Genomic DNA, 22,660 nt, shown 5'->3' with positions numbered 1-22,660 from the left:
GGAAGTGACAGCAGAGCTGTACGTTTGAATTTGTTTCAGAAGTCTCTCAGTCAGAACATGCTATATCAGGTTTAGGTCCTGCTAACTTCTAACTCTGTTAAATGTAACTAATTCTGTTTTCATGGATGCCTGAATGTTCAACTTAATTGTTACACCTGGTAAAGCAGCAACGCTGATCATTTTATTAAAGATGAAAGAATTTAGACAGTTTTTAACTGTCAGTGATGCCGCAGTGTTTGTTTGACTTTGGGACCTGAAGCAGACGGAGTTTAGGACCCAGATTACACCGAGTCTGCAAGGCTTCTGACCACGGTAGCCGTAATGTTCCAACAATCCATCAAGCACTGCGGCTTCGTAGCTTACCAAAGTCGTACTAAAACATTTTTTGACAGATTTTTGAGCACTGCGTACCACATAAAATTGGTTCGAGGTCAGTAAGCACAACCAGAATTCATGCATAAGGCACACTGTCGATTTTTGATAAAATTAAAGGATTTTAAGTGTGCCTTATAGTGCGGAAAATACGATATGTGTGGTGTGTGTTTATCCACAATGCTTCAGAAATCCCAGAAATATTTCCACATTTTAAGCAGGAATCTGTGATTGAGCTTTAAAGTATCCTGCAGGAGCAACTGTCATCCTGTCTCTCAGACTGAATGAAGCAGACAGCAGAAACTTTCTGTCAGAGTTGCACAGATGAGCTCAGATGTAAATAATTGGGTTGGCTCTGAAGCACTTTTTCATCTGTCCTAACTCCGTCTCAGCTGGATGTTTACCTAAAATGGCACTTTTTTTTTTTGATTGACGCCAGTTTAAGGTGGCATTTTCTCTGAAGCCGCTCTGTGAATTAGGTTTTGAGTGAAACCAAAAGCGAATCAGCAGCTTTCCCCAGCTAATCACAGACCATAGGGATCCCCAGTGGAGTCCACATTTCCTTTTTTATTAAAAACTATGCAGCATTCAGTATTTTTCAGTTTCCCTGCCATCACAACTTTGCCAGATAATGGTTTTAGGATCAGCCTTGCGACTGTGTTTGATGTGGAAGTATCAGGGGTAATGGAAACTTCAAAGACATAGCTGGCTACTTTGATTCAATGGCATCTCAATTTACTTCATTGGCTTAATGCTTGCACACGCTGTACATTTTGCCATCACAAAGATTCCAGAGCTTCCATTTGAAGGCCATCTGAGAAAAAGAAACTGAACTAAAATGTGTTCGTGATTCAGCACACGATTCATTGTGCATCAGAAACGCAGCCCAAGGCATCAACATAAGTAGACCACACGGACACACCTGCACATATATTACACATAAATAGATACTATAGACAGACACGAGCATGTGTTCACGATCTCCTTGTTTTCCTCCACAGCTCCTGGGCATGGCATTCTCCATGACATTGTTCCACCACATTCACAGAACGGGAAAGAAGTATGACGCTTAGCCTTGGGACAAGCACCAAATGGAGAGGAGCCCCAGTGCTTGATGGGATAAAGACTCTGATTCAAACATACATCCATGCTTTCCCTCTTTAGAGCATCCTTTTCTCCCTTCCCAGATCGTCTGTACAGATTCCAGCTGCTCTGTCCTGCTGTCTCCTCTCACCATTCATTTTGCCAAAGAGTAACACAACTGGAAGAGAAGAGGCACCTACTTTTGGCAAGGAAGAGAATCCCATATGTTGTCCCTTCTCTTGAGTACACTTGTTTTTTGGCTTTTTCTGTTCTTCTTTGGCTTGAACTAACCAATTGCTGGAGGGAAGGACAGACTTTGAGACAATGAAGACTTTACAAATGCCCAAACAGCCCCCACAGGGCGAAAAAACCCATGAAACTGACAAAACCCTCCACCTCAGGTGGAGGTTTTTTTTTCTTCATGCTTATTCAATTCTAGCCCTGTTTTTTCCCCCTTGTAAATGAAAAAGATCCAACATGGCATGCTAGTTTTCTACTTCACTGATTTATCAATGAAATGACCGTTGTTATTATTTTTATTTTAAACCTATTATTTTTTTGTTGGATTTTTTTTGTAAGTATATCATCCTGTGGAATGTAAGTGTCGAACAGATCGGTGCAATGTGTGTGTGGGTATGTGTGGGATTGGTTTTGAGGTAACATTGCTGCAGACGGGCAAAGGCATGTAAGGATGCAGAGGTTTAGGTGAAATGAGCTTCATGGAGGAGCATCGCGTAAGCACGAGGAGTCATCGGTGGATTCATTTTACACCAAAAATTTGTCTGCGAACAAACTCGCACACATGCATTTTGTGCTGCCACACAGCAGCATACCCATTCCCTGTTAGACAATATAAATGATGTAAAATGGCTGTTTATTAGGGCTCCGGCAGCACTGTCAGCTATAGAGATCTAGGTGATAAAGTCCCCCCTTCGAGAAAACAGACTGGGTTGTGTACGCGCATGCATTTTATCACACAGTTCAAGCTGCAGAGGAGAAAAAACCCACTGAGAAACACTTAGAATCAAGGGCGGGATGGGGCAAAAACCGAGCAGACACGTTGTCTCGTTTCGGCTATCAATAGCGTTAACAGAGGTGGCTCTAGCCTTTCTATACTGAAGATCTCATCCATTCACACCGCCCTCCTCGTGCTTTCTCTCGGCGGCTAGCAACTCAACCCTGCCTCTATCTTTTCTTTTTCACTCTAATTTTCTTTCTTCGTGTCAGGCAGCAATGAGTTTCATGCTCCATCCAGTGCTTCTGCTGACATTCCTGCTCATCACACGTTTACACCTCCGGTTTGCAACCCCCTTCAATTTTACGTAGGCTTCATTTTCTCGCAGCAACCAGAGGTGGGGGGAGATGGGAGTGTGAGAGTGTTGCCAGATCAAAGCTCAGACTGATATGTATGGCAACATGCCCTGTAGGACGCATCAGTTTATGTCTGTTTACATCTACATTCACTGCAGGAGGCCAGAGTGCCAGCCTTCCTCCTGGAGACTGAAAATATTCCATCTGCTGTGGCGACTTCAAAAAATGCCCTCCGGTGTGTCTGCTCTAGGCTTCAAAATCTCCAAAGAAACGGTGGAATAAAGAACTCGCTTACTGTCAAAGGATCACTGTAGCTTTTGGAATCATAAGGTTGTATTCAGTTGTGACATAGTGCTTTCCAAAGCAAGTGCAATTAGAGATGTGGGAAGATTGCTATATTTTAATCAAGAACAAAAAATAGCGGTAAATAAGCCGGCCAATAATTACAAAACATTCGTAACAGAATGTTAGCAGATTTTTTTGCACAAAGGTTAACTACAGAGGGAAGATTTTAAAGAAATTGTCTATTTAAGCTGATATTTTACCACAGTTGCATCTTTACCATCTTTATTTTGAATTTCTGTTACTGAAGCTTTGACCTGTATTGTCATGTTTGCCACTATGCCCTGTTTCTCTTCATCTCATCCATTCAAGCCGATTCAGTTTGTAGATTCCTGCAAGTTTGTTGGACTTCAATTCAGTAGCAACTCTTTCAGAACACAGTAAAAGCTCATATAAACTTGGAATTGTGGAATCTTTATGATGCAGAGTACTGTACTTGCACGAGAGGAATTTAGGAGTGTGTTTTACCAGAGGCACCTAGTTAAGTCAAGTCTCCCATTTACAGCCTATATCGCCTGCTCATGTGTAACCAGTAGAGCTGAGCTTGGCTACCAGGGAAACTGCCAATTAAACCTTTACAAGTGGTTACGTTCTAAATTGTGTCCTACATTATAGCTGCAATTAAATTTATTGCTTTGAATGACGCATCAATGAAGTACTGTCCATTCCTGCTACCTGAACTAACAAAGAAAATAAGCCACTCATTTACTCACATGCCCCCCTGATCTGAGATGCTTCAGAGTATCTCCTGAAGTCATTGTTGGCATTTTAGGAAAAATTAGTCTGATGATTTCTTAATTTAAAGGAGAGTTTTAGGAAGAGAAAGGGGAATTCTTGCAACAGGAAGCAACAGATTTGTGCTGTTTTGTGCAGTGACCCTGCTGGCTGTGATACACTGTCTGCCCCCATATGCTCCAACTCTTCCTGTTGTGTCCATGGGGGAAACATGACAGCTGCTGATGTACAGTGCAGGCACGAGCGATCACATTTCCTCTGCTCGGCTGCCTCCACAAACTCAACACATCCCTTACTTACTGCCTCACTCTACAGACACCTGGCGCTATTCAGTAACTGGCAATGTGGTTTGGACACCTTAAAGCACTTGTAAGGTACCCGAGATGGGTTAGAGGAGGAATAGCTCAAAACAGTTTGGCAAATAAGGCTGTGCTGTATCCTTACTGGAAAAAAAAGAAGGTTCAAAGGAAACCCAAGATAGCCACACATGTAACAGAAATACAGGAATGCAGAATAGTGGGAATAAAGGAAATCCGTTGGGAGGTCAGAGCCTCAGCCTGCAGACGCTGTTTGCTCTCGGCTGATCTGACTGGGGCGACATTTTCTTCTCTGTGTAAAATCCATACCCCATTTTCCATGATTATGTCAAGAGTAAATGTTACATTGTGTTTGTAATATGCGGGGATGAATGCCATTTTAACAAGGGGGGCTGTTTAATTATGTTCGTTTTGTACACTTTTCTGCTGTTTAAATGTTTGTTTTTATACAATATGCTGTTGATTTTCTTGTTGTAGGTTCTGTTTTTATTGGCTTTCCCCCCATTTGTAGTTCACTTTGAGTACATGACATCATTAAGCATTTTTTTCTAGAGGATTAGTCTTTGCAGTGTTCCTCTACAACATGCAGAAATGCCTTTTCTGTGTTTCAGCGATGCAGGCGGTTAAAGCAATTAACGTAGAACAAATAGAAGGAAAATCTGGCATATAGTATCAGGCAAAGTCCACAAAAGACATACTGCGCTTTTGTCGTTGTGCTTCTTTGTATTAGGATCAAATTAAATTGAATTAGGACGCGCAGGTATAATCTGCAGTATCTCTTCAAACTGCCAGTGCAGGACCCATTGTGTATTCTTAGAGCATGAACTGTTAGACGACTGTACAACAGAGTTCATCTCGCTCCAGTGTATCAGCTCACCATGTAAATATGCCCATTTTACAAGTGATGTAACTTACTGTTATACCTCTGCCACTTCGCCTAACATTCACATCAACAGGTTGTTTTTCTGACAGCCCGTGCCCTTTTTATGCTCATTTACAGACACTTGTACTGTATGTTCTCCATTTTTTATGTCTGCCAGATTTCCTGCCTCTGTTTTTGCTTCAAGCACGAGAGCGGTGTAAATGTTCAGTAAATTTGTGTTTTTGTCAGTACAGTCCTCATATATTTTTGACTGCATTTTCATCTTTTAGTAAAACATGATTTATTTATTTTTTTGATTATTTTTTTTTTGAAGGAGTATAAAATATTCCGTCTCATCCAAGGAAGCACTCCCAGTAAGCCACGGAAATGGTGAAGGAAGGATGCACATGCAGTAATTGGGTTTCTTCTGCTGTGAAAAATTCTGAACATAAAAACTGTTTTTTGTTGTTGTTTCCTTCCCTTTTTTGTGTGTGTGTGTGTGTGTGTGTGTGTGTGTGTGTGTGTGTGTGTGTGTGTGTGTGTGTGTGTGTGTGTGTGTGTCAGAATCATTTTTTGCCACCTTCGACATATTATTTCTGTAATCTGCTCCTAATCCTTCCCCTGTGCTGAAGCTGAATATGTGAGCAGTGGAAATGTATGCTCTAGAAATGGTGTGTTTGATGTTGTGTTCTGCTGGGTGGCACTATCTGATACCTGCCAGCCTTGTCCTGTGGAGTTTTCTGCTACACGTGAAAGCACTCTGAATATCTATACTAGCTGGTGCACTACTTTCTCTTTACTCGCTAAATCAACTATTTTTTAAATAAAGGAAAGAGTGTCAGAAAAAAATCTCACGATACAGTACGCTTATTGCCTTTCTTGTCTAATGACTTGACGCTCCGGATTCCCTTTTTATGTTGCTGTCAATTAGATTTGATTCAGAATTTGTTTGTGGGGTTTGGGGGGTGGGGTGCAGTGGAAGATTCGGCATGAAGAGCAAAGTGAAGTGGCATCAGCAGATCCCATGATACATGATGCGTTCTGTGTATGCAATCCCTGTCTGAAAATGGGCTCGTTTTAAAAAAGCATAACAAAACCTGGGGGACTGTTGTCCTAAAGATGCTGAGATGAGCTAATGGTGGTGAGCCAGTCAAGAAGAGGTTCTTTTTCTAAAGAACAAAGTGAAGATGATGAAAGTGGGAACCATTGCCAATTTGTCTCACGCTTCAACAGCACGGAGTGAAAAGCTCAGTATTTTTGTGCGCAGCTTGATCCCCTCCTTTTAACCTAATTGTTATCAGGCCTGTGTGCGATAGTGAGTGGAGTTTATTGTGCCATTCCACCCGGGCTTTTTGTTTTTCCATCACTGTTCCTTCTATGCAAAAAAAATAAAAAAATTATGACCTATTTTAGCCTTTGTACAGATTATTTTGTATGAATAACGTACTGAAATAAAGTGAAAAGAATCAATCACAGATACATTTATTTATTTTTTTATTTCCCACCTCATCCACCACACAACTCATTCATTAACCTGAATTTGGGAGGCTTTCGTTTCGATGAGGCTCTTTAATTTGTCCCCACACAGGGCTGCTGAACTTGTTAACCTGCAGTGGAGGTGATCTGCAGGTTGTTTCTGGTACTGCTTGTTCTCACACAGTCTTGTTTCCCGGGGTATGCTTGTCATCTTTTAAACATCACATGCAAAAACAGCATGGCTCATACTGCTGCAGGGTTACTGTTGCTTCCTATTATTTGTTCTTTTAAACCTCCACTGTGCTTAATAGATCTGCAGTAGCAGGTGGAATTTTAGACACATGCTCTCATTTAAGGGTTTTCCAACCATCTAAAGATGTCAAAACTATGCAGGTACGTTGGTTGTTTTATTCAGAGTTCAACACAACACAGCCAACTTGGCTACCTGAGCATTAGGTAGCAGCATGCAATCTCATGGTTTTCACACACCTGGACCATATTGTTTTTCAATAGGTCATCTCCAGGTTATCTAATTGGTATTTTGCCATGGAGCAGAGTTATGAGTGTTGTATCATATGATCTGACCTCCACAACCACACAATATGCCACCACCAGTATGGGGTATATTTTGGGATGCAATAACAGAAAAGCAGCCAGCAAGTGCTCAGAATATATATCGTTCCCCCTTTCCTCTCAGCCAAATGGATTGCCACCCAGCCTAAGTATGGTACTGTTAGAGGTTTCTTGCAGTTACAAGAGAGTTTGTCTTGTCCACTGGTGCTCAATAGGGGATTTGTTTTGTTGCTTTCTACAATAATGTAAGGTCTTGACCTTATAGTGCTCTTCAGATAGTCCCATTTACTGTGTTTGTGTGCTTTTAAGTCAGAAAGTGGAAGCAACTGGGATGCTGCAAAGAAGAATACAGCTGTGATATCTAGTTATTTTCTACACTGAAGAAAATAGCACCAATAAGAAAAAAAAACCTTGAGTGGGTAGGTCGCAAATTTTAACTGTTGCTGGTTATGAATGTCTTGGCTGAAAAAAGTTACATTTTATTATTATAATGACAGAAATGCCATTAATAAAGAAAAATTGGTCAAATCGCTGTATTTTGTCTGAGTTCATGGAAGGAGGAGGACACCACTTTCTATCTGTGCTATAAATATGAAGCCATAGCCAGCAACTGGCTAGCTTTGCTTAAATAGGTTTAGCATTACAGACTATTTTTTAGGATTGCAGATGAAGCAAAATTAGTGTAAAAATTACAAGATGTTTGGTTTTTATTGATCATTATGTTGCAGATAAATACATTAACGTGTCAAGTTCAAACCGTGACTCAAAATGGGGAAGAAAAGTGATTTAAGTGACTCTGTTTTGTCGGAGTATTTCAGAAACCGCTGATCTTGTGGGATTTTCCCACACAACCACCTTCAGAGTTTGAAGAAGAGAATGGTATGAGAAAGAGAAAATATCCAGTGAGCATAGCTAGACTACTTCAAGCTAAGAGGAAGGCAACAGGAAGTCAAATAACCACTTGTTACAAGCAGGCTATGCAGAAGTTCATCTCTAAAAGCACAGCACATAAACCCTTCGAGCAGATGGACTACATCAACAGAAGAGCACCCTGGTTGCAACTCAAGTCAAGCTGAGGCTCACATGGGTTTACCCAAACTGGGCAACAGAAAAAAGTTGCCTGGTTTAATGAGTCTGGATGGGAATGTCCGAATTTGGCATGAACTACATGACATCAGTCTAGCCCAGTGTTTCCCAACCACTGTGCCACGAGAAATGACCAGGTGTGCCGTGGAAGATTACCTGGTTCCACCTGATTAGTACTCCAGGCGATCGGTGTGAGTAATGGACAGAACAATTACATTATTTATCGATTACATTAAATGGGTTGCCATCTGCCAGTAAAACAGAAGAAGACGAAGAAGAAATTACATAGCAATACATAAATATTTGAAATAAAAAGTAGTCACTCTGACCCGGGTCCTGGAGAAAATTCCGACCCAGATGAAATGCCAGAAGAAAGCAAAAAAGGTATACTGGGGACAAACTGAGCCAACTCCACTATGCCTGGTGTGCGGGAAAAAATTATCAATGTGCTTTTTGTGACGTTTTTGTTCGGTGGTGTGCTGTGTGATTTTTCTAATGTGAAGTAGGTGCCGTGGCTCCAAAATTTGGGAAACACTGATCTAGCCTACCTTGTATCAGTGGTGACATAATGGTTTGCCCATGTACCTCCGGGATGTGGTGGAGTGATTCAGCAACTGTGTGATGCGAAATTGCTGCAACCAAAACTTCTGAGGAATGTTTCCAGCAATTTTCTGAATCCATTCCACAAAGATTTAAGACCGTTCTGAAGGCAAAAAGGGTCCAACCCATTGCTAATGAGGTGTAAGTGTATGGTGAGTGTAATCACATACAAAAAAAATAAAAAATCTGATGATTCATGACACAATTTTCAGAGCATAGTACCATCTTACCAAAAACTCTAATATATTGATTGGAGCCAATCACAGGAAGATCCACCATACCTCTAATTTCTGTGTTCAAACAAAGCTCGAGGTATCTGCACAGTTAAGGACATCACTATGGTATCATCCATCTGTATCATCTCTCTTTTCATATCACTCCCAGTTGGAATCCATAGATTCCATTAGCACTACCAAAGGTAAAGTAAAAATGTTGCATAATTACAGAGTGCAACCTCCTCCCAATTAAGGTTCTGTTCAACTAAAATCTGATTTGCATTCAATCTAAAAAAAAAAAAGAAAGATGAAACTCATTAAATATGAGTCTCTGGCAAGTCACTGAGTTACTGAGGGATCTGGTGTCCTTCTGTCACTCCACAGGAGACGTCAGATGTAATGATAATTAACAAGTCTGTGATCAAATATTCACATACAGTATACTGCCAAGGACAGTTCAAACTACATTTCTGAATTATGAAAATCAGTTAGCCAGTGATGATGTAATACATTAACTTTATAGTCACGTTTTTGTGCCACATCCTCAGATAATGCTTCTGCTCATTCTGACAGATGATCCTTCATCACCAGTCAATAATCAGCTTTAGTCTTTCAATCTATATCTCTTCACAGAGTTTGTGGCTTGACTTCTTTTTTTTTTACTTCTTTATTTGTTTGAATCTTATTTACTCAAAGTTTGGCAGATTCAATCTAAAGCACACTGGAGACATCACAGCAAAAGGCAATGTCATGTAACTACATTAGATGTTCTTCCTCTCAAAAATGTCATTGTCCAGCCTCTGTCAACCGTCGTTCTGCTTTATTCACTGGAACAGTAAGTCTGTCCTTGAATCTGTAATCTGCAGACTAGAACATGAAACTTTCACAAGCAATAAACATTAACACAGAAAGACGAGTGCACTGCGTTTGTGCGATGTGGAATCTAGGCCCTTTGACATAATGGCGAGAGGAGACAGAATGCACAGGGGTAAACTAAAGGCAGCTTGTAGGCCATTCAGCTGCAGTCAGCTAGAGATATTTTTTGTGCAATCTGACCCGTCAGCCTACATGGACAGTTCTGGGTCTCACCAGCACGGTGAGGCGGCGTCACAAATCCATGCCCCCCTTTTTTGTAAGCCACCCCGACACCAGCGCAGCCTGCCAGCCACCCGCTTCTCACAGATTCACATGGCGCCTGCAGATCTGCTGGGTGGGGCAGGAACTGGGGACTGTTTACAAGTGAAACTCGCTGTAGCTTTACACCTCAATAAATAATGGACAGGAAACTGAATCTGGACCGAGCTGAGACATTCTCCTTTGTCAACCCGTGGATCAGATACTTTCTCTTCTTCTTCAGCTTCTTATTTTGGGTGAGTAGCGTTGCAACGATAAAGGTGTTGTGCCGTCCCGGCAGACAATATACTCTAAATATTTTGGAGAATACAAATCACTAGCAATCAGAGAGCTTTCAAAGAAGACAGATCTGCTACAAAGAAAACCCAAAAAAGAAAAAGTATATAAATAATAAATGGAGAAAAGAAATTCAGCTATTATCTGGAGTTAAAAACAGCAGGAGCACCCAGCCTCCATGCTGCTACCTATTTCACGTTTAGTACAGTTACATATGAGAACTTTGATTGCCTGTATACATCACTGCAGCAATGCACTCGTAACAAATAAATCCAGTACTGACTCATACTAAACCATAAAACACCATGTAAGCACACCAGTACTCTGTAAATGAATTCTACTTGGAAGCTGTTTCTGAATGTAATAAATGCTACATCATATCACAGCATGATTGCACAAATGCAGAGTTCACAGTTACAGTGCTGTGAAAAAGTATTTGCCCTTCCTGGTTTCTTGTTGTTGTTTTTTTGCATATTTGTCTCATTTATAAATTTCAGCTCATGTAACAAATTTTAATATTACAAAGATTGTCCAAATAAATGCAGTTTTGTAAATGATGCTTTCGTTTATCAAGGGGGGAATGAAAAGCTATCCAATCCTATCTGGTGCTGTGTGAAAAAGTAATTGCCCCCTCAACCTAATAACTGGTTGTGTCACTCTTGGCAGCAAGAACTGTAATCAAGCGTTTGTGTTGACTGGTATTTAGTCTTTCGCATCGCTGTGGAAAGATTCTGGCCCACTCATGTTTGCAGAATAGTTTTAATTAAGTCTCATTGGAGGGTTTTCAAGCATGAATGGCCTTGTTGAAGGTCACGCCAAAGTATCTCAACCTGATCTGAGTTCGGACTTTGAATAGGCCACTCGAAACCTTCAGTTTGTTTTGCTTTTCTGAGCCATTCAGAGGTGTACTCGCTGGTGTGTTTGGATCATTGTCCTGCTGGATTGCCCAAGTGTCCTGAAACTTCAGGGCATGAGCTGATGGCTGGACATTTACAGCCCCCGAGACAATCATATTACTATTTGTATGAAATGTTGTGTTAGTTTTATGCCAAACATTCCACAAATTTTAACTTTTATCTTGTCAGTCTACAGCATATTTTCCCAAAAGTCTTTGGGATCATCAAAATGTTACTGTTTGGTTTTTTGGCAAATTTGAGACGAGCCTTTGTGTTCTTTTTGGTCAGCAGTGTTTTTGCCTTGTAACTCTCCCATGGATGCCATTTTCGACATCAGTTTCTTTCTTATTGTTGAATCATGAGCACTGACTTTAGCTGAGACAGGTGAGGCCTGCAGTTCTTTAGATGTTGTTCCAGGTTCTTTGGTGACCTGGTGGACGAGTCGTTGATGTGCTCGATGTGTTGGTGAAACAGAAAATAAATTGGTTGATATATTTGAACGATATTCTTAATGGTAGATAAACTGTTACATTTCAGGCAGTATAGTGGATACATTATTAAAACAAATGATCAACTGCATAAATGTGTGAGCACGCTAATGTTAAAGGATGCTTATATTTTTTTTGCTCACTAGCACAGGAGATGATCTGACCCAGTCACAATTTAGCCCCTGTCAAAGTCGCTCACACCATCAGACCTTCCCATTTCTCTCGTATTCAAGGACAGGTCCCCTAAATCGCTTATTTTCTAACAGATGTCAGGCATACACACACTCCTGATATGACATAATCATTATGTGTTTTGTGCAAGTCTTAAATTATACAAGCTTCTCTACTGTGGCTGTTAGTGTAACAAAAAGACAACAAGACAACTGGGAAATGATAGAAAGGTACAGCAGATACACTGAAGCAGCCATTAAAGCACCGCGTCCTCCATGAGCAGTTGCTTTCGCACAAAAACACACACTATTAAAATAGAGCTGTTTGGCTCACTTACTTTCCCAGCACATTACAAGTTGAGCACACAGATCACATCTCTAACTCTGCTAACTCCCTACACCTCCATTATATCCCTGTTCATCCAATCCTCCACAAAAACAGCAGGGGGGCAAACACTGTACTGTGCTCCTACTGTGTTTAGAGCCAATCAGCAATAACTGCCTCACACCCCAGCCCGTGTTGACTTTGTTTATCAGACATGGGCTCAGGAGCGAACACTGCAGCCCTAATCCATCAGGCCTTTGTCCCCACGTCCCCGTGGCTCAGTTGAGCTGGCTTTCACCTCCACACAAAATCCTCTGGGAGAAGTCTGATTCATCCCTTTGAAAAGCCTGAAAAACAGAGCTGGAATACATTCACTGTGTAAGTGTGTCTCCTGTTGCAAATGCCACCCTCATTCACAAAAAGGCACAGTCAGTGAAAAACTGACAAAAGGAGCTGCAGGTGCGCACACTCCTACACGACAGAAAATACCCCTTAAAAAATGTACTTTCAATGGTACTTCCAAAGAAAATAGGCGCTATCCATGTTTTGTGTTTTGGCAGCTTTTCTCTTGTCAAGGTAGATTATTGATTCAAAAAGTAGCACCATATCCTGTCATGCAATAATTTACATCTCCAGAGCACAAAACACCAGTTTGGCATGAAGGCTGGCCAAGGAAAAATTATACCTCTTTCAAGGAAAATTACACCGGGACAATGGTTCTTTGCGACCTCTAGAGATCCAATACAGGCTTCTGAGACAGAAACAAATCTGTGTATATAAAGGCTGAACAAAATGCATCCTTTATACACAAATGCACAAAAGCAAATTAGTAATCAGGAGAATGTCTGTGAATTCGGAGGCTGGAAATGGAAGCCAAGACCGCACAGATTGTTATTCAAGGTGAGAAAAGCAATCACAGAGAGAAGGGAAATTAATGTTGACAATGCAATCAACGGGAAGCGTTAATTCCACCTGTTTTCCACTCACTTGGCTCCTTTAATATGTCGATTCTATTTGGGTGAACTCACCTCTTCAGCAGTTCACAACACATGTTCAGGTAACACTGTTTAAAACAAGCGCACGCACACACATCACAGTCAAGAACTAAGTGAAGTTAGGGTGGATAACAAAAACAATTCTCTAACCAAGGTCGAGTTCTTCTTGCAGTTCTATAAATCATGATAAAAACTGGAGAGAGCAGTTTTCAGTTCTGGAGGATTTCCATCGCAGTCACAGGTGGACTGAGTCTGAATTCTGTTGCGAGGTTCCACATTAAACCGAGGTCCATATGTTATTATTTTTTTCCCTGTTGATATCCATCTGTCTGTTTATCGCCAACACATAAACTAGTGATGCAGTTACCATGGCAACGGGTGCTCTGCCTACTCAGCACCTGAGGAAAAAGCCTATCATCACTAATCTAATCACACCTGTCCTGCAAACAAAAGTCCGTTCAAGACCGAGTTGGCACCCTGGAAGGAACATGTTTCCTTTCAACAACTTTTCAAACATCCAAATAAAGACTCAACCTGGATAAATTACAAATACGCTGCATTTTCTGGGCTTTGCTATTGCTAATTAATTACCAGTTTAGAAGTATCTGGTGTTGAATTTCCCAAGCAGAATACGAAGGACAGACAGCAAACGCGATAGAGGAGAATTACTTGCTTTCTTTGCTGGTGAAAAATAAATAAAAATTGCTGGTAATAATAAAATCATCTCCTTTTTTTCCAGGTTTTCTCCCTGTTGATTGTTGCAATTGGTGTGTATGCTAAAGTCCAGAAGGCCACAGGTACACAAGAAGACACTTTTCGCTCACACCTCCTAAACTCCAAAGTGAATTAAAGACCAGCAATAAACTGTCCCTCATAAAAGAGGTGCAGGAATGAGGTGGCGCTCTCCTTGGGATCGTAAACTGTTAAGCTTTCCTGGCACAAAGCAAATGTGTGTCAGGCTTTAGCCTTCATTTTACCTGGTGTCTTTAATTTTGTAATTACTATGAGATATATAGTTGAGAGACAACCAAAAATTTTTTACCTGTGTTCATTGTGCACAACCCCACAATAGATCATTAATGATTGCAGAGTATGAAGGCAGCTAGCGTAGGAAGGGATGCTGCAAAGACAGGGAAACAAGGTACATGATGGAATTATTTAAATAAAAATGAAGTATTGGGGTTGGAAATAAACAGAGGCTGTTTTCCCGTCTTTCTGCCAGACACGGTGAGGGACACGTTCCTGATCGACCCGGCTGTCATCTTAATTGTGGTGGGGGTGGTCATGTTCTTCATCACTTTCTGTGGCTGTATTGGAGCTCTCAGAGAGAACATTCGCCTCCTCAAGACAGTAATAGACCTAACAGACACATTACAAATACTGGCACTGTGTTTTGCTTCCATCTAATCCAAAGCCAAGTCTCACATCTTATGTGTAACAACTAATCTGTCCTTTAAGATGATATTAGTCACAGCCTTTTAATATTTTTGTCTTTACTCCCTAGTTCTCCTTCAGCCTCACACTGGTCTTCCTCACCCAGCTGGCCATAGCGATTCTGGGCTTCTTCCACTCCGATCAGGTATCTGAATCTTTACAGACTGTTTTGTGCACTGGCTCAGTTATTCTATGAGGCCATTTAAGGCCACATTCAGGCTCCAGTGATAACAATGAGCACTATTGATTTATGGTGTCATTTCCCGGCTTTTGGACATTCTGTACATTTGTAAACTGCGGTATATACAACTTAATAAGGCAGACATCTGATCCCACAGATGGGCCAGCTTAGCCCACAGGGGAAATGTCTTGTTAATGTCTGTGCTGCGCAGCATACACAGGAAACAGAAAAGCATATACGCCAGCTTCCAGTGAGAATCAGTGTTTGTGTCACTCTCTATAAATCCTCCAAATGTCTTGGGCTTGTTCTGTAGACTGACAGAAAATATGCGAGAACTTCCCTTTCTCTCTGTATTACAATGTGATTTGAAGTGACTGGATATAAAAACTATTTGGGTTTATTGTGGCAAAGTTTTAAATGGTAGTGGCAATAACGGCAACGACAGCACTGTGTTCAGCGAGCTAATTGTTGGCACCTGGGGACAATGGAAAGAAGCAAGAGTATGCTTCCTGGCAAACTCATAAACTTTAATGTACTACGTCTCTATGTATATAAATAAATAATGGTGTCAGTAGCAGTATCAGTACCTTTGACCACTGGATTTAAAGTTTTATTGAGCTCGCTGACATGTTTGGTCTTTGCATTGATGCGTTTGTTTTGCAGTTATTCCCACAGACCACAGCTTTTATTGATTTCAGAATTAAGTCAACCTGACTAAATAGTCTCATTCGCAGCCTGTCTCCTGCCTCTCTAATTGATAAAATTAGAACAATTTAAAACAAAAAAGAATTTTAAAGATTGTTTTTTATTATACATTAATAATAAGTTTAATTCCAGGTCTAGATACATTAAAAATGTCTGTTTTTGTGACCATAGGTGATCTACTCTGTGGCTGCATGAATGTACATATGTACTACAGTACTATATCTCAGCCTATATCTTATACTTATACGACCCAAGTGATTGGTTTGGAGACTACAGGGATGAGAAGGATCCCCCTCCACTTATCCCCTTCACTAACATCCCATTAGGGCTCCACCGAGAATAAAAAAACACAACAGCCAGCAGTGGCAGCACTCGCTGTCATCAGTGGCGGGGTTCCTGGTGCCTGATGATACCTCTCCTCTCCCTTGTGTTCTCTGTCAGCACTCAGACTGCCTGCTGCTAAACAGAGCAGTTTAACAACCCTCCCAGCATCCTTCCTCGCTAAATGATTCAAATGCTTCGGCACTTCAAAGTGGAACCAAATGTTCCATTTCAACAGATCCCTTGAAGGAGACTTTGCCGCTAATGACACACTGTGACGGTAGCCTCCAAAGCCCACGAGCAAACTGCACCACGTGGAAACAGAAACAGGGGAAGGCACAGGGTGAGCGTAAGGAACGTTGTAAAAATCCTAACACAAATTAACAAAACTACTTCAGGATAACATTTTGGGCTATTTTGACAGTGCTCACAGTATTTATCAACATAACCTGTTCTAACGTAGTTTGTAATGCGAACAATTCACAAAGCCTTTAGCAAAGCATTCAGAGAAGTTCGTTTTAATGAGATTTTAATGTTCAGTGGCTCATTATCATACAGTGCTCTTATTAGCATATATTACATCTGAACTCAGCCTGTATAACCATGGCCCTCTTTGTTCTCAGCGTCTTAAAGGGTGGAAGAATAGCAAAAACAAATATTAACAATGCAAGCCCTCATTAATACTCTGAAAATGAAAATAATCTTACAGACAATGAAAGTTAATGGACAAGCAGGACAAAATTTCACCGTCTGAATCAGCTTCGTTCAGTTTCAAATGCTCATTACTGATAACTCAGTCAAATAATGTATTCATATATTATCTAGGTTTTGTTTATTCAGCTCGAGAGGAGCTGATGAAAATCGATACATTATAATAACAAATGGCTAAGTTCAAGTAATTATCTACTATAGTGTAGAACCTGCATATGTGCTTTGTGTTTGGTATGCGCTTCATGTATAGTTCTCACAGGCACAAATGGTTTTATTATTATTATTATTATCATGTATGCTGTACTTCCTGCTCTGCTGCCGCCTGGTTTACGTGCATCCCGCGGGACCCTTATACAATGTAAACAGGACGATGTTGTGTTGCCTCCAAACCCATGTACTAATATTTGTTTATTTTCAGAAAAAACTGAGGTGGCCTTTTATGGAAAAAAAAAAGTTCAATGCAACGTTGAACATGAATACCGTTTATGCAAATGGTGAAAAGTCCCACAAAAAGTAGATCAAATCTACAGCAAAGCCACCTGATTAACTATGAATAGGTGTCTGACAGCTCCCCAGAAACAGTTTTAGCTTGGATTTGAAATTATCCTCAACATCATCATTTCAAGCTTTGTGGGGATTTCCACAGCATCTGTTCAAAAGAGGGTTCACAAAAAGGTACTTTACAATCCTCCAAAATGCTACCTGAGTAATTAACTGAGAGATCAGTTGTGTCAATGAGCACCTTAGCAGGCAAGTAACAAAGACATCTGTAGATAGTTTATTGTAAAACATGCAAAATGTTGATATTTAAGCTGTTATTCTGTGTATTCAATCAGCCTTTTCCTCTCTCTTAGGCACGGGATGCTTTGGGAAAGTTTGTAAAGAAAGCAATCGTGCACTACAGGGATGACCTGGATCTGCAGAACCTGATGGATTACATTCAAAAAGAGGTGCTCTCATTGGCCATTTCCACTTAGCCAGAGTGGCTCCTTTTGTCTGTAGAAGTCTTCAAACTGATCACAGATAGTTTATTGGATGCATCTGAGACTAAAGCAAGAAACCACAGTTTGTTTTGTTTGTTTTTTTGCCTTAGCGAGGGTTTCCACAGGAGGCTACATGCAACTTACAGTTCCTGTTCTCTGTGGGTCACCTCATGTGAAACTGCTCTTCCATCTGCACATACTGGCACATTTATGAGTTTGGGTTTTCCCATGGGAGAAGCCCTGACTGGCAGGATGCCCAGTACAGACCAACACTGTTTCTAAATATACACCCGATTTCACTTTTCACTCTTCATTTTTCTTTTTTCCCCCCAGTTCAAGTGTTGTGGATGGAACAACTACACTGATTGGTCTTGGAACCTCTACTTTAATTGTACACATGACAACCCCAGCTCTGAGCGCTGTGGTGTGCCTTATTCCTGCTGTACTCCTGTTCCTGGGGAGGTCAGTTTTTCTCTGTTTAGCCTCTTAACATACACAACATGTACAAACTAACATCGTGGCTTAAAAGAATCCTTAACACAAATCTTCATAATCTTAAGATTATGTATTATTAAGATTGCTGACCTCACAACTTCAGTCAGCATTTCAAATTTGTCCAGTGTGTTAAATCTTCTCTGTCATGCCGAATTCACTTGATTAAGCAACTGACAAATCAAACCTCCTTCACATTTATGATAAACAGAAACAAGAAAGGCAGAAAGATAATGAGATGAACAGAACCGAACAAGCAGCTGTATGATGATGAAACAGGCTCTTAACACTTTATTAACAGAGAAAAAGAAATTGCTGAAAATTTAAAGTTACAAAAAAAAATCTTGTATCTTGAAACTTGAATTCAGCAGAGTCTTATGCAGGAGCTTGGTGAGTAGAATAGACTGTAGCAATAAAGGATAACACACGTAAAGCTATCCAGCCATGTCGACACAAGTGTGCGCTTATACAAAACGAGCCAGTCGTGTGTATTTCACATTCACCCCCACACATCTCTCTCTGAATGCAAGATATGTATGTGGCAAGTATTCAAGGGGAGACAAAGTATGGCAGCTATGCATGTATTTCTCCTAAACTTGGAGAAGAGGACTTCTATAGGTCCCTGGAGTCTCCAGACAGTTACATTTGATTAGAAGTGAGGCTTCTCTGTTAAGACATCGGACTGTCTTATCCAACAGAAGTGAGACTGTCAGCTGATGATGGGGATTCAAGACTCTTTCCACTGACAAGCTGGCATTAAGAGAGACCCAAAGAAAATTTGAAATCATATATAAAATATACCCGATACTTTAGCTAATGGTCTGTGGATGCTGAATTATAGCCAGCACTACCCAACTGTGACAACCTGCGTTATTTTGACATGTACGCAAGTGTGTCCAAACTAAAGAGGCTCTCAGTGGGGAGGTGGCAAGAACACGTCTGCATCTGCTTGTAAAAGCAGTTTTTGGTATTACCTTCCCTTCCTTTGGGATTATCTGTCATGCACAGAACTGGTCTCATAATGGCCAACCAGTTTCTCTCTTAAAAGGAATCTGCAAATTGATTGGTTGAGTTCCTGAATGAGTCACATGGCACTGCCAGGCGATTTCCATCTTAAAGAAGAAAGAAAAAAAAAAACATGTTTAACATATTCCAATATGATCAACCTTACAGTAAATTTGCACAGATGATTCCAAATCAAAGTCTTCTTTCATGAAGGTTTTATGATATTTTGAGACTACTGAATCAACACTACAGCTATCTGCACGTGCATGAGGATCCATGCTGTCATACAAACAGCATATATGTAAATGTCTGCATGAGCACAAACTTTGGATTCACAAATACACGCAAAAAAATCTCTGTACAGACGCAGCAGCACAGCTTGAAAACCACCACTAAGGAAAAAACATCTATCACACTATTGATTAAACATCATGCAACTCTGAAAACAGATCACAGCAACATTTTACAACATGGGGTAAAAATAAAATAACATTAAAAACAACTAAAAAACTATTAATTAAACAGTTTGAGAGCTGTTGCTGTGCTGCAACCTGCTGGTAGTACCCTGTAACTGCATGGTTCCCTCAGGGATTAGGTAGCTTTTCTTTTCAGAGCCAGTGGGTTTGCTTGTACTGCTCACGTTATTTTCTTTCCTCTCAACAAACATCACTCTTTCATTATTTTCAATTTACTTTCAATTCAAAGTAAAAACAATGTGAAACCAGCAGCATGAAAGCAACATCTGAACGTATTTAGAGTGCCTTAGGTTTATGTGCTTATCAACGTAAGTATCATGTACTCAGTGTTTTGTCTGGCTTTCCTTCTGTTCATCTGGCTTACAGGCAGTGATCAACACTATGTGCGGTTTTGGAGTTCAAACGCAAAACTTCATGGAGGCAAACAAGTCGATCTACCCAGTAGGCTGTGCGGACAAAGCAGTGATGTGGATCGAGTCTCATCTGCTGCTGGTGGGAGCTCTCGCCTTGGGTCTGGCCTTGCCTCAGGTAACCCAGACTGTGCAGTAATTAGGCAACACAGGACTAGTAACTTGCCAAAAGGACTAGTTTCATCTTGAATAAGACTACACACAAACAAGCCAATATAGCTATTAATGAAAGTTTGCTGAATTCAGTGTGTAGCAATCAACATATTGACTGGAGACACTCCCTCAAAGGCAAACTTCAAACTGGCGTTTTTGGATGTGGCTGCGAAAACAGTCCAAACTAGACTTCAGCAATCAGAGCCATGCAGGCTCTCTTACAAATCTCAATCTGAGAGCTTCCCACAGCCTTCTTTTACAAGTTCAATATCGTCCTTGTAAAAAAAAAAAAAAAAAAAAAAGGGATAAAAATTGGATTCTAAAGGAAACCAATAAGGAGGGGGGTTAATGTGAGGCCACTGTGATTCAAGGGATTTGGAATGGTGTGCTCTACCTAGACAGCAATAACTAGGCACATTGGGACGATGAAATTTTAACTGCACATTATTCATTTATTACACTATCCTAGAATGAGTACAGGTTAATGTGCAACAGAGGTAGAGGGGTGTGTGTGTGATAATGTAATATGTCTAAGAGATACTCACTGTGCAACGCACCACGATCCCCCCGGCATTTCAGCTGCAGTAGACGGAAATCTAGAGAATCTGAAATGCCAGAATTTGAAAACAGACAGCCCTCCTCTTGAAGCTCTTCTTCCTCTTCTAAATCCCTCCCATGTTGTCCCATAAATATGTACCAAACATCTATGCTGACGCCTTCGATTGCAATGGCAGTTCTTTATACTACTTACCTGCCAAAATTTCCCATCGTGAACTACATTTTCTAAAGCCTTAAAAAATGGGTCAAGAGAAATGTATTCACACCTAAGACCACCTAAATTACAAAATGCTGACAGGATGTTTTACGGGGATGATTTTATTTGTTTTGCCCCTCTACCAATGATGCTAAAAACATGCCTTGATAACTAAATAAAACCATTCAATACACATTAGGCAAACATGAAATCAAATTAGCACTTATAACGAGCTGCCTCTAAATAATTACTCTGTTTACTTATTAAAATGTTTCAGCTAATATTAAATGGCAATCTAGCAGAAGGTGTAACTTTAGCACAGGATGTTTAAACTGATTTCTCTCATTCTCATCTGTATGCTAGGCTCTGCAGTGAATCTGAAGAGAAGCACAAATTACCCACAAGGCCCGACAGAGCAATTGCATTAGTTTTCTAATGCTTTGATGTGCCGTAAATCTGATGAAGTTCTCTTTTAAGTCTTGCATATCCTCTCAAAACACTTACTGACACTTACTTTGTCTGCATAACAAGCCAAAGTGTTAATTATTGACTGCTGTTTAAAAGCTGTGTTTGCAACCCAATGGTTTGGTTTCTCTCTGTAAGAACACCTTATGATCGGCTTGACAGGTGCGTGCAAATGTGAGTACGCAATTATTTTAAGTGACTCGTTTGAGTCAGTCTCAACTAATTTGGGAACATTTCTTCCCAGCGCCACATTGCAGCACCCTGCTAAGGGACCTTGAGATGCTCGGTACAGAACGTACAGTTACAGAGAGTCTCTTCTGTAATCTAAAGTGGCTGCTGTTGTCCTCTAGATTGCAGGAATTGTACTGTCCCAGATCCTGATCTCTCAGATTCAAGATGAGATTACCTCAGTGTTGTGAGAGCACTACGACAAAGGGGAAGAAAACGAAAGAAAGGAACTTGCCGTACTCCACTCAGCTTCTCTGACATGTTCAAGGACATCTTTTCTACAGCTACTACTGCAATATCCGGGGATGTGATATTCTTAACATGTGGTTGCCTATAGGTATACAAGTGTGATGCACTTTAATGTATTATTTATAATAGTCAATTATATGCCAAGTGTATATATTATTAACCGGTTTTGAACATTGATGTCAAGATTTCATCTCTTTAAATGTGAAAAGTTTGCTTATAGAATTGAGTTAAAACATATGCATTTATTATTTTATGTTACTGTTTATCAAGGAACATCAGCTCACATAAAGCAAGTCATTATGTGTCGTGTTTTAAAGGTCTGGAAAAACAACATTCACACACTGCCTCGCTTCCCTCACTCAGCTAACGGGAAAGAAAGAGAGTGAAGTAGTAAATCAAACAAAGCATGATTTTCTGACTGCGATTCTGATTCTAAAGTCAAGGTAGGCGTAGCCACACCTCCACACAACCAGGCGAGAAGGTGTCACACTGGATTTTGTGCGAATGCAGCCGATATGCAGTGTACGTACTCTCCACTGTGGGCCATCTGTTCTGCAACCCTGTGTTGGTCAAACAGATACAGACCTTCAGCTCTCCATGACAGACAGAGCAGAATGTGGGTAAAGCATTGTCCTCGTAGTTGTTTTTATAGCGCACCACCACACATTTAAAGTGTTTCATAAGTCACAACTGTGACGAATTTATTTGGTTCAAAGTCCGAAGATTGGTTTTTGTGTATTATTTCTTCAACACCATTTATCATAGACATTGTCAGCCTGTTGCTGATGTTACATCCTTTAGACAGGTCAATAATAATGATATAGATCAAAGTGTTCA

At 40.5% G+C, this 22,660-nt stretch overlaps 2 protein-coding genes across 3 annotated transcripts in view; both read left to right on the top strand.

Moving 5' to 3' along the window:
- Window positions 1-6,485, top strand: part of tspan9a (tetraspanin 9a) — a 168,318-nt gene extending 161,833 nt beyond the window's left edge. For both annotated transcript variants that reach the window (XM_063480118.1, XM_063480117.1), the window contains one exon: window positions 1,374-6,485. In XM_063480118.1, the coding sequence (XP_063336188.1) occupies window positions 1,374-1,445 (72 nt within the window). In that variant the 3' untranslated portion in view covers window positions 1,446-6,485. The remainder of the gene's footprint in view (window positions 1-1,373) is intronic.
- Window positions 6,486-10,192: 3,707 nt separating this feature from the next.
- On the top strand, window positions 10,193-22,585 carry tspan33b (tetraspanin 33b). Its single transcript, XM_063480089.1, has 8 exons — window positions 10,193-10,342; window positions 13,996-14,053; window positions 14,479-14,606; window positions 14,761-14,835; window positions 17,463-17,558; window positions 17,925-18,053; window positions 19,931-20,092; window positions 21,697-22,585. The coding sequence occupies exons 1-8, from the start codon at window positions 10,247-10,249 to the stop codon at window positions 21,763-21,765; spliced, it is 813 nt and encodes a 270-aa protein (XP_063336159.1). The 5' UTR covers window positions 10,193-10,246; the 3' UTR covers window positions 21,766-22,585.
- Window positions 22,586-22,660: the final 75 nt, after the last annotated feature.

Source organism: Pelmatolapia mariae, linkage group LG7 (assembly GCF_036321145.2).
Source record: "Pelmatolapia mariae isolate MD_Pm_ZW linkage group LG7, Pm_UMD_F_2, whole genome shotgun sequence".
NCBI classification, from domain to species: domain Eukaryota; kingdom Metazoa; phylum Chordata; class Actinopteri; order Cichliformes; family Cichlidae; genus Pelmatolapia; species Pelmatolapia mariae.
The sequence above is the reverse complement of the archived record's forward strand: the minus strand, read 5'-3'. Positions and strand labels throughout refer to the sequence as shown.

Bases quoted from the DNA above. Each gene is read 5' to 3' on its own strand.
- tspan33b (XM_063480089.1), top strand. From the start codon at position 10,247: ATGGACAGGAAACTGAATCTGGACCGAGCTGAGACATTCTCCTTTGTC. The intron at 14,607-14,760 runs GTAATAGACCTA...TTTACTCCCTAG, and splicing joins ACATTCGCCTCCTCAAGACA to TTCTCCTTCAGCCTCACACT. The intron at 18,054-19,930 runs GTCAGTTTTTCT...TCTGGCTTACAG, and splicing joins GTACTCCTGTTCCTGGGGAG to GCAGTGATCAACACTATGTG.